Raw genomic sequence first — 13,105 nt, 5'->3', positions numbered from 1 at the left:
ACTGGTAAGCGTATTCAAGTAGAAAGTAAGTTATTGGATAAAACATACCACAGTTTCAAACAGGATAATTTTACAAATATATTGATACTTTTCAAATGAAAATATAGTATAAATTATTTCACAATAAAGCATTTCAAAATGAAATGAAACTTTATTGAAACTCAGAAATCCTCAGAAAAGTACCATATAAAAATTTAAAATCAGTATAATAGCACTTTTACCAGTAAAGTAGTTTTACGTTGCAGCAACTTTTATTTTAAGCATCCCTGTGCCATCTATATGCACGCAGGAGCAAAGCAACACCAATCTCCACAAAATCTTTAGAGGTAATGCGAAGTGGCAAAACTCTGCTCAGTTTTGGAGGAGAGGTAATTTCTTTTACCCATACTTAATTTGCCATTGCAAAAAACAATTCATAGTTGCCACTTTCTGTCTTGAACTATTTTACATACTTTCTTTCTAATTGAGCTGCAGAGTTTAGGAGATGTATATCATGACCATTTTTAAAAATAGAACATAAGAGTGCACCAGATTTTTAATATATAAAAAAACATAAATTATCTCAACTGGTATAGAAATAAAAGAAAAACCATTGTTCATAAGTGAGAAAATGAAACTATATTAATACCAAAAATAATATCCAAATATTCCTAAAATAAATATTATATTTTGTCATTGAATAATGAGAGTAAGAATGGAAAATAATTTCCAGTTCCTCCTGATATTATATGTGAGGTCGCGGCCAGTGCTGTATTTTCAGGGAAAGAAACAAAAACAAAAATATATTCCGAGGAAAAAATACAAATTATATTATAACAATAACTATGTAAAATTTTGTTTCATTATTGATTTATTGATTGAATTCTGTGGTAATTGAATACAAAGATTACTGTGAAAATTTCTGTCTATAATGCACTCGTGAAATATTTATTAAAGTAATTTAAGAGATGACATTCACTATACTTGAAAAGGATTCAATATTGGTGGCATTTTCTCAAGTTCTGGAAAAATTCTGCCAATAAATGATATAAAAGTGTATTTATAACAATAAAATTGGAAGAAGTTTTACATATGTTCATGGATAGAAAGACTCAGTAATGGGATAATTTTATGTTTGAAGTTGATCTATTGATTCAAACAAATTGTAATTAAAATGCCAACGTTCCTTTTCACAATGGGTTTGCTGTGAGAGCACGAGTGTAGGGAAAACCACCACTAAGCCAAAGCCATATAGGAAAGGAAATGCCTCATGCTAATGTCATCATCATCAGACACGTGGACTGCAGCAAGTCCACCACCACCAGCCATTCAAGCTACAAATGCAGTGGCATCATCAAAAGAACCATTGAAAATTTGAGAAGGAGGCTGCTGACAATGGGAAGGGTTCCTTCAAGTATGCCTGGGTGTTGGACAAGCTGAAAGCTGTGTGTGTGTGTGTGTGTGTGTGTGTGTGTGTGTGTGTGTGGTATCACCATTGACATCTCCCTGTGGAAATTTGAGACCAGCAAGTATTATGTGACCATCACCGATGCCCCTGGACACAGAGACTTCTTCAAAAACATGATTACAGGCACATCTCAGGCTGACCGTGTTGTCCTGATTGTTGCTGCTGGATTTCGTGAATTTGAAGCTGGTATCTCCAAGAATGGGCAGACTGGTGGGCATGCTCTTCTGGCTTACACACTGGGTGTGAAACAACTAATTGTTGGTGATAACAAAATGGATTCCACATGGCCACCCTACAGCCAGAAGAGATACAAGGAAATTGTTAAGGAAGTCAGAACTTTCATTAAGAAAATTGTCTATAACCCTGACACTGTAGCTTTTGTGCCAATATCTGGTTGGAATGGTGACAACAGGCTGGAGCCACATGCTGATATGCCTTGATTCAAAGGATGGACGTTCACTCATATGGCAATGCCAGTGGATGCACACTGCTTGAAGCTTTGGATTGCATGCTTCCACCCACTCGCCCAACTTACAAGCCTTTGCAGCTGCCCCTCCAGGTTGCCTACAAAATTGGTGGTATTGGTACTGTCCCTGTGGGCCAACTGGAGACTGGTGTTCTTAAACCAGGTTTGGTGGTTACCTTTGGTACAGGCAGCATCACAACTGAAGTCGTCTGTTGAAATGCACCAAGAAGTTTTGAGTGAAGCTCCTCCTAGGCACAATGTGGGATTCAATGATAAGAACATGTCTGTCAAAGATGTCCTGTGTGGCACTGTTGCTGGTGACAGCAAAAATGACCCACCAATGGAAGCAGCTGGTTTCACAGCTCAGGTGATTATTCTGAACCATCCTGGCCAGATCAGTGCTGGATATGCCCCATACTGGATTGTCACACAGCTCATATTGTTTGCAAGTTTGTTGACCTGAAAGAAAAGATTGATCACCAGTCTGGTAAGAAGCAGGAATATGGGTCCAAGTATTTGAAATCTGGTGATGCTGCCATTGTGGATGTGGTTCCAGGCAAGCCCATGTGTGTGGAGGGCTTGTCTGATTATCCACCTCTGGGTCATTTTACTGTTTGTAATATAAGACAGACAGTTACTGTGGGTGTCATCAAGTCTGGACAAGAAGGCTGTTGGAGTTGGCAAGGTCACCAAGTCTGCCCAGAAAGCTCAAAAGGTTAAATAAATATGATCCCTAACAACTGCCGTCCCAGTCTTAATCAGCAGCAGAAAACCAGGCTCTGAACTGTTTCTCCCAATTGGCCATTTAAGTTTAATAGTGAAAGACTGGTTAATAATAACAATGCATTGTAAAACCTTCAGAATGAAAGAAGAATGTTTTGTGGACCACTTTGTGTGTTTGTGAGTGTATGTGTGGCAGTTTTTTAGTTATTAATTTTTAAAATCTATACTTTTTAATGGGAACCACTGAACCAAAAATCTGCCACAGAATTTTGAGACTCACAAAAACAAAACTCAATAAGGAAAAAACAATGCCAATGTTTTGTGATGAACACTGCAACTTCTTGTGAAATATTTACATTCCTGAAACTTAGAAAATTATGCTGGTATTTCTGGAAGTTCTTGGATATTGAATGTGTTCCCCAATTGAATAGTTTAAGTTCATGTTGTGGGAACTGAAGTTGTTTCTGAAAATAACAAGGATCTTTGAAGCCACTTTTTTTTTTTTTTTTTTTTTTTTTTTTTTTTTTTTTTTTTTTTTTTTTTTTTTTTTTTTTTGCGGAATCAGGGATTGAACTCAGGCCCTTGCGCTTGCCAGGGAAGCGCTTATTCCACTGAGCCATCTCCCTGGCCTCTGAAGCCACTTTTAATGGTAGCATTTTTCTCTGTGCCATAAAAATTTTGAGAGGATTAAATGGAAATTATTCCTTTTATCATATTGTTTTTCTTAGTGTCTAGGAAATCAGAGAGGAACAATTAGACTAAACCAACCCAGTGAGTTTCTGTCTCTGTCTCTCTGTCTGTCTCTGTCTCTCTGTCTCCCTGTCTGTCTCTTTCTCCCCCTCTCTCTTTCTCTGTGAATTTGCATGTGACGGGGGGGGGAATCTTGGAATAAGAGAAATCCTGACGTTGGACAGATGACAAGTGGCATTTCACACTAGGTATGGAGGAATGTGTGAAGTGCCCGGATCACCAGTATGCTGATCTTCATCGCAAACACTGCCTCCAAAAATCGGTGACGTTTCTGGCTTATGAAGATGCCTTGGGGAAGGCTCTGGCTGGCACAGCCCTGAGCTTCACCACTCTCACAGCGATTGTTCTTGGGCTCTTTGTGAAGCACCGCGACACTCCGATCGTCAAGGCCAATAACCGCAGTCTCAGTTACATCTTGCTCCTCTCTCTGTCCTGCTGCTTCCTCTGCTCCTTGCTCTTCATTGGCCAGGCCAGCACAGCCACCTGTGTCCTGCAGCAGACCACATTTGGAATTGTGTTTACCGTGGCAGTTTCCACGGTCTTGGCCAAAACCATTACTGTGGTGCTGGCCTTTAAGGTCACTGGCCCAGCCAGAAGGATGAGGCAGTTGCTGGTGTCAGGGGCCCCTAACTGCATCATCCCCATCTGCTCCCTGATCCAACTCACTCTCTGTGGAGTCTGGATGGGAACAAGTCCACCGTTCATCGACACAGATGCCCACTCTGAACATGGCTTCATCATCATCGTGTGCAACAAGGGCTCCCTCACCGCCTTCTACTGTGTCCTGGGGTACCTGGGCTTGCTGGCCCTGGTGAGCTTCAGCGTGGCTTTCCTGGCCAGGAACCTGCCCGACACGTTCAATGAAGCCAAGTTCCTGACCTTCAGCATGCTGGTGTTCTGCAGCGTGTGGGTCACCTTCCTGCCCGTGTACCATAGCAGCAAGGGGAAGGCCATGGTGGCCATGGAGGTCTTCTCCATCTTGGCCTCCAGTGCAGGGCTGCTGGGTTGCATCTTTGCCCCTAAGTGTTACATTATTTTATTTCAAAAAGATATATATTCTTTGCAGGGAATTAAAGGGAAAACACATTTTAGGAGAAGGTAGCCTTAGCATACACATATATTTTCCTAAATTATATAGAAATATCAGGTAAGTGTGTACATTTTTCTGTGTAATATTTACTTCATTCAATAATTAGCACATTTTCCCTAATAATGATATAGTTACTACCATGTACAATCATTTTTTAAATTTTATTGTTACAGTGATTTTTTTGGATGCTCTCATCAAATCTGAAGTAAATATGTTTGCATAAATGATAATTTTATCATTTCTCTTCTATTATATTTTCCTTGGCTTCTAAATTGCTTTACTAATGATTTTAATTTACTAATATTTTTCTTTTCCTTACTGCTGCAGAAATCACTTGTGCTTTCAATTTTACTTTCTCATTGAAGAAAAACATTGCTGTAAATATGCTGATCCTACTATATTTTTATATTGATTGTGTATTTTTGTTACCTTTTCCAAATGTAATATTCATGAGAATATACTTGCAGAATTTGTTATATTAGTTATATTTATGTTATTACCTCTATCATTTTAGATTTGATAATCATGTTATAATGAATATTGTTAAATTTGTTATAGCAATCATACTGTTTCCCCACTCATAGTGAGTCAGATCTATTTATTTTTGTTTAATAAACTTCTATTAATGTGAAATTTGTATCTATTTTTCTGTATCTTCTGAATATATTAGGTAGATATATTTAATAATTAAAAAATTCATGTTCTATATCCTTATAGTATGCTAGCTTTTGCTGATGAAGTGAAAGGAAATTATCTCATTTGCAAAATTTTCAGTGCATAATTACTCATCTATCATTTTGACCAGATTTTTGTCCTGATTGTTGTGTTCTCTGAAATCCTTTGTCCCATAAAGCCCTATTATTTTATTCTGATGGCTTTTTCTGCTCATTTTTATTTTCCTTCTGGTGTTGCTGATTTTCTTTACATCCTCTTGGACAATCAATGGGTCAGACATGAAATTAAAGAAGACATTAGACAGTTTCTGCTAGCAAATGAAAATGCCATTTGGAAACTGTAGGACACAAGGACAGGAGTTTTCACAGTGATATTTATCACAGTGAATTCCCACATTAGAAAAAAAATTACACTCCAATAACTCTATGATGTAGAACAGGGTCTAGAAAGACAAGAACTCTCTAAATCCAAAGGAAGTACATAAAGGAAATTATAAAGATCAGTGCAAAAATAAGTGAAATTGACAAAAAGTATCCCACAAAGGATCAATGAAGCAAAGAAGTGATTCTTTGAAATTTTAAGAAAATGAAGTTATAGGGCTGGGGAATGGCTCAGTGGCTTAAATGCCTGTCTGGCAAGCATGAATTCCTGAGTTCAATTACCAGTACCGAAAAGAAAGAAGAAAGAAAGAAAGAAAGAAAGAAAGAAAGAAAGAAAGAAAGAAAGAAAGAAAGAAAGAAAGAAAGAAGAAAGAAAGAAGAAATAAAATGCAGACTTGAAAGGCAAAAAGCATATTAACTTACGATTGACATGTTATTTACCTGCTGTTGCTTACTCCTTTTTTTCCTGTGTTTAATTTTTTGCCCTATTTAGTGGGTGCCTTCTGTTCTTGTTCATGCAGTTTGGATCATTTTTGTCCCTCTCTAGAACATCTTTCAGTAGTCTGTGTAGGTTTGGCTTTGTCATCATGAAATTCTTTAGTTGTTCCTTGTCATGGAAGTATTTCATTTCTCCATCAAACTTGAAAGAGAGTTTTGCAGGGTATAGTAGTCTGGCTGGAATTTGTTTTCCTAGAGGACTTGAAGTACTCTGCTCCATGCTTTTTTTGCCTTCATGATTTGTGAAGAGAAGCTGGCTGTAATTCTGATGGGTTTTCCTTTGAATGTGATCTGCTTCTTTTCTTTAGTGGCTTTCAGTATATTATTTTTGTGTTGGATTTTTGAGTTCTTGACTATTATGTCTTGGCATGTTTTTAATTGGGTTGAAGTTATTTGGTGTTCTGTATGCTTCAGTTACTGGATGTCAGAATCTTTCCTCATATTTGGTAAGTTTTCTGCTATTACTTCTGTAACATCATGTAACTCAGTGTTTCCCAAATTTTCTGATCAAGGAGATTATGGGGCCACAGAGGAAAGTGATTGAGGATGTAGAGTATGCCTAAGGAGAGTCACATGGAGGGAAAACATTTTCTCAGGCTTTGACAGAGAGCAAATTGATCAAGCAATGGCCATGACTCATCCACATGACTGACACTGACAAAGAATCTACAAACTGAGGCACAGGGTTTCAGGATAAATCCTTAGGGGATTTGACTGACCTTATAAGGTACAAAAGCTACAATTCTTGTTGTATAGGTTTTGCTTTATCTTGTTCTTAACAATCCAGCAGAAAAGTATAAAAACGAAGTATAAGTAAAGCCATATTATTATGCTGAGTTATAAAAGACTCTAGTCAACAACTTCTGACATTGCCTGTCATATGGAAAGCCCACTACTATTATGGACTACTGAACTATCTTGGAATATTTTGCTGAATTCACACACCTATAATATTTAAATGACAAAGCTAAACAAAAAGGAATACAAATGAATGATCATTTTGTACCTGTATATACAAAATAGTTAAGATAGATATACAGCTACATTCTCTTAATTTAATGAATAGAGGTATTTGTTCTAGTAGTGTTTGTAAACAGGATATAATGTCTGCATCTTGTACAACTAATAAGCACTAAAAAACAATATGTAATGTATTAATTATTGTAACTGTCCTACTAATTTGATATTAAACTCTCTCATTGCTATTTGTTTCTCAATAAAATTATGGAAAAAATTTTAAAAAAAAGAAAGGCAAATAGCAGGGCTGGCCAAATAGCTCAGGAGATTAAAGAGCCTGCTTAGGCAGGCACAGTGGCCAGGGTTTGATCTACAGGCATGCCATGCAGGCCCTGTCTTCAGGGCACACTGAGACAATGGCAGCGATAAAGACTAGTTATTGTGATGTCGTGTGCCTGTAATCCCAGCTCTTGGGAGGCTGAACACAGGCTGAACACTAAGAGTCTGATCTACCTAGTGAGACCATGTAGACCATGTACTAAAATAAAAAATAAATAAAGAAAGAGAGAAATAAAGAGAGAATGGCACAAATCAATGTATCTTACCAAAATCTAGATAAAAAGGAAGCTCAGAAGAATTTCTAAATACATGTTAACTACAAAAGTTGAACCCAGAAGATACAAAAAATTTACATTAGACATTATCACTCAAGAAACCAGAAGAAATAGAAAAAAACCCCAAAATAAATAATGTAACTACAAAAATATCTCATTATAGACAGAAGGACTTTTGTCAAGTCAAGGCCAGCCTGGGGTACATAGTATCACCAAGACTATTACATGAGAGTGAAGAAACAGAATTGACAGACAGATTAATAAAAACTAGTACATGATGGCGTGTATACCAAAACTCTGTGTGCTTTCTGCTTCTTATCATGTCCATTATTTATAATAACACTTTAGGGGTAGCTCCTGCTTTAGGTCAGGATAGGTTTCTGGTGCATCCAGGTTGTGTCATGCTAAACAGGCCCTCGTAGTGGAAAACTTTCATCACCCTCAGATGAAACCCAGTGTGAGTTTAGGAGACAATGGGGTTCTGACTTCCTCAGACCTCAGGTTCACATATAGGTAAAGCTGTAGTCAGCATCCGCAATATAACTCACCTCTGGGAAAATAGAATTTAAAGAGAAAATAATGACTATTTCAGAAGAAAAACAGTTTATTGCAACCTCACCTCTAATATCAAAGGCATTAAGGAATGTTTGAGCCACAAAGAAAATGAGAAGCATAGAGACTGGATACACTCACTGAAGTGGAAAAAAATGTGGAATAAATATTAAAAAACTTGATTATACATTTTCAAATAGCCTCATGCGATTATTACATACAGTATAAATAGTAAAAAAAACTGTGGATAGTACCGTGTATTCTGACTGCTGTATTATGTGCAAAAATCACAAAAGAATGGTGTGGGGAAAAGAACTTCTTGTTTTAAATTTCAAACACATGACACTATATTCGAGAGTAAATGTATAAAACTAATGTCAGAACCTGTTTTTTTCTTATATTTTTATCTATTTATTTATTTGGTACAAGATCTTGCTACACAGCTCTTACTTGTAGTGATCCTCCTGTCTCAGCTGCTGTAATGCTAGGATTACAGGCATGCGTGTGCCACCACACCCAGTTTAAGTGGGTAGCACAGCACTTCCCGGGTATGCATGACTGACTTGGGTCCTTGTGCTTGCTAGGCATGTTCTTAGATGACTGATTTATCTCTCCAGACCATCACAGCCTGTTTTTGCATGATAATTGAAAGCAAGGGGAGCTGCACCACTGGTTGAGCTATATCCTTGTTCCTTTGGATGGATGGATGAATGGATGGATGGATGGATGGATGGATGGATGGATGGATGGATTGTTTGATTGATTGACTGATCAACTGAGTCAGGCTCTCACTAAGTGTCACAGGATGGACTCAGACTTTGTGACTCTCCTGCTTCAGCCACCTCTAGTGGTATGATTTTAGGTAGGCACCATTATGTGAGGCCCCTAAACTATGCTAAGTCCAGCTAGATAGGAATGGAATAACATGTATGGGTAGATAATGTACATCTTATTTTTAAAGAACTATATATTAACTTGGGTCTGTAGTATTTATGTTGAATTAAACTTAAAAATTTTAGAATGTCTAATGGATATATTCATACCCTAGTGAAAATGATAAGGAATGAAATCCTCATGAACAAAGAAAAGCATATTATTAATGTAAATAGCACATGAATAGCTTATAAATTAGGGTCACTTCATTGATGTACTAAAAGCATTTCACAAAATACAAGTATGTATGTGATCAGGATTCTTATATAATAAAAGAGTATCTCACATGGATGTATCTTTGACAAATACTCAGCTTAGACACTTAGCAGTAGAAATCTGGGACTTATTTACTCATGGTAGGAATCAGCCAGAGCGATGCTCCACTACATAGGTTTAACCACTGTACACAAGTTTAAACTTACTGACATAAGTAAACAATACAAAGGTGAGAAGATGCTATTAGAGAAATAATATGCTATGGATAAAATGAAATTAGTATGTACCAAAAATTCTGAATTTAACTCTAAAAATCTGATCTAAATTAAGCAAGGTAACAGAACAAAAGATCAAGATAGACATGTTCTGTTTCTGTATACCTCCAATAAGCTATTAAAAAATGAAACCCAAAATATAAGAATTATACTCTTGGGGATAAACAAATTGAAATGGTCCAATACACCAAAATGCTCTAAACTCTGAACAAATTTCTATAATACACAAAGCACCAAAGTAATTGGGGAAATATGTCAATATCTTGAAGAAAAAGCTCAACATTAGGAAATTTATCATAATTTCATAAAAGTCATAAGAACTCTTTTTCTAGAAATTAAAACTAATTCTAAACCATATAGATGAATGCAAAGACCTGGAATAGTTCAAAGCTTACAATGATATAACAAAACTCGGCTTTAAATATAGATCAAATTTCACTCTACTGAAAGAAAAGCTGCATGGGGAACATATTTTGGTTCAGATATTAAACACACGACAATGAAGTTTCATAGGAGCTGAATTTATACCAGACCTGCGGGCTTACTCCTGTAAGATCAGAGACAGGAAGATCAGAGCTGTGAGTCCATACTGGGCAAATTAATGACTCAGGGAGACCCTGCCTCATGAGTGAAGAAAATAAAAAGTCTTGGGGACATATCTCAATGGGAAGTCCCTGGTTCATTTTCTAGCTGCATAAAGATCACAAGGTTGAATTTTTGTGCCCTGTGGCTGGCACCCAAAAGCCAAGGTGGGCAAATGCTGAGCTCGGGCCAACTAGAGTGCATGTAGCCTTTCTCAACTATAACCAACAGGTCTAGTTCCAGGTAAGAAACACCCTGAAAGTTGTGGCTGAGATACCACACTCTGATACATTAATGGCATTATTTGTGCAATGGATTTCACATGTGTGCCTGAGTCACCAGACAGACAGTAGTATTTCCAAACAAGATGTGGTTGATCAGGCCGAACATGTTCCTGCACCAGAGACAGTTTCAGAACAGAATTGCAATGAGCCCCCTTTCCTTGTCTTTGGTCTTAGTTTCATGATACTGATGTTTTTGGAGCAGAATGTCTTGCTGTGCAACCATCTCAACTATTTCTCAATTCAGCTGTATTTCTTTAAACTTGCACCTTCTGAATATACCAAAAAACATACCCCTTGATGATATTTCTGTTAGCACTAATAATACACACAGACATGTACACACACATTTGCTGAATAAATTAAATTATGGATTTCACCTTTTCCTCCACATTCTCAGTGTTATTTTCCCTTTCAAGCAGGTCACTTAATGAAATGCAGGAATTGGAGTGAGAGTCGATTGAAGTGGGAGCATCTGGTGTCATCAGGTATGACCTCAGGTTTCTTGTTCATTTCATTAATGAACTCCATGGAATTGCTATTGATGTCCACCAAAACCTTCTCACAGGCTCTTTCTCAGTGTTGCTCGCACTGACAACTTCCGCATCCACTTCTCTTAGATCAGGAATGGTCAGGGGATACAAAATCCACTAGGGAAATATGAGTACTCTAATCATTCCACCCGCACATGAAATCCTCCGTCACTGCAGGTTTTTCATTTGAATATTCCTAAATCTCAGATCATGGTTTCTCACCTGAACATACAGGGTGCACACCCTCCCCTACCTCCCCATGGTTGCACATTCCTGTACTGTCCTTTTCTTCTTCACTATTTTTTTTTGTTTTTTTTTAGGGAAGGGTCTACATGGTGTTCAGGGTCTTACTACTAGATCAGACGTGTAGTGATCCGCCTGTTTGCAGCTTCCCAAGAGTTGGGATTACAGGTGTGTGGCACCATGCCTGGTCTTCCCCTTCACTATTGACTCTGAATTTCAATAAAGCTCTTGGCAATCAGGAAAGTTGGAGAAACTAAAGAGCTTTGTGACCTGACTTCTGCTGACTCTCAAAGCTGGCCTTATCAGTCAAATGGAGCATTAACTTGTGAATATCTGAAATTTTGCCATTTGGGTGGAACTTTAATGCAGCCAGAAAATGAGCTTTTTCTTTTTCGTAGGATTCCTATTTGGAAGATGGGGTGTGTTGCGCAAAGGGTCTCAATGTGTATTTCACACTGTCCTCGAGCTCATTATGTAGCATAGCCCAGGCTGGAATTCACACCACCCTCTTACCTCAGCCTCCCAAATGATGGGATTATAGGTTGACTCTCCATAACCAGCATATTTATAAACAGAGGTGTTCAGTGTTGCTCTACCTGTGGTCCATACAATCCCATCTCTGAAGATGTAGCTTTCTAGCACATTTCTATGGCTTTGTTTTTTAGCACAAAATTACAGTTTTGGACATTTCAATTTTCAGCACTTTAGGATTTGATATTTTGTAAATTACTTATTTATTTTTGGTTTGGAGAAAGGTTCTATCTATCTATCTATCTATCTATCTATCTATCTATCTATCTATCTATCTATCTATCTATCTACTACCTACCTGGTTTGTTCATTTAATTGGCTTTTTGTTTTTGTTTTTGTTTTTGTTTTTCAGGCAGGGTTCACTATGTAGTTTTTACTGGCCTTGAGCCCACTTATGTAGCCCAGCATGTTCTCAAACTTCACAGCTGTCATCCTGCCTCAGCCTTTTTAGGGGTGGGGTCATAGCTGTGTGCCATCACATTAGGCTTAATATTCTGTTTAATAGTTTCAATTCGTGGCTGATCCATTGGTAACTGAAACTATGAAAGGAAAAGTTTTGGTGAAGAGGAGGAGACTGTTGTATTAGCAACCTTTTCTTCATTATTAGGTGCAAGGAACAGACCTAAGTGCTAACTGCATGTCAACTCTGAGGTCCATAACCACTCTGGCATATGGGTGACCTTAGAGATCAGAGATCAGCAACCTAGATAGACGCCTGAAGGGTGTCGTTCATGGATCACAAATCTTAGAATGTTTACTCCACAGTAGAACAACAGATACACTCCACACACACATACTGGGGGTGAGAGGCTCATTTATTTATTTTTTTAATGTATTTGGTTGTTACAGGGTCTCACTATGCAGCTCAGACTCATAGTGATCCTCCTATTTTCAACCTCCCCAGCACTAGAACTACAGGTTTGCCCCACTAGGTCTAGACCCCGTAGTCCACTCAGCCTACCCTAGGGGTGGGGCTGGTACTGCATGTGTACCAGGGATCCAGCCACAGTCCCTTCACTTGCCTAAGCATGCTTATTCAGACACCTTAGTACTTTGAGCCATTTGCTAGCCCTAGAGGGCTGGTTTTGAATCCAAGGTCTTAGTCATAATGCTGCCCAACTCTGTCTGTGTGAGACTAAGGGTGTGGGTCATAGTGAATTTGTGCCCCTTGAGTTTTTTCAGAAGAGATGGTGGTCTAGGAGACAAAAAAATTCAAACAGCAGAGAAAGAGGGACAAAGAAGAGGGGGAGGAGAAGTGGGGGACAGAAGGAAAGAGAGAAAGTGGCAGAGGGAGATATGAATTGGGAAGGGAATGAGGAGGGAGGCTGAAAGGAAGAAAGAGAAACAGAGAGAGAGAGA

The 13,105-nt window shown here is 38.1% G+C and overlaps 1 protein-coding gene across 1 annotated transcript in view; it reads left to right on the top strand.

Moving 5' to 3' along the window:
• Positions 1-13,105, top strand: part of LOC101588358 (vomeronasal type-2 receptor 116-like) — a 116,557-nt gene that overhangs the window by 78,620 nt on the left and 24,832 nt on the right. Inside the window, exon 6 of the mRNA XM_012513105.2 lies at positions 3,575-4,484. Coding sequence (XP_012368559.2) covers positions 3,575-4,484 — 910 coding nt within the window. The remainder of the gene's footprint in view (positions 1-3,574; positions 4,485-13,105) is intronic.

This window comes from Octodon degus, unplaced genomic scaffold, assembly GCF_000260255.1.
Source record: "Octodon degus isolate 3935 unplaced genomic scaffold, OctDeg1.0 scaffold00322, whole genome shotgun sequence".
NCBI lineage: Eukaryota > Metazoa > Chordata > Mammalia > Rodentia > Octodontidae > Octodon > Octodon degus.
The sequence above is the reverse complement of the archived record's forward strand: the minus strand, read 5'-3'. Positions and strand labels throughout refer to the sequence as shown.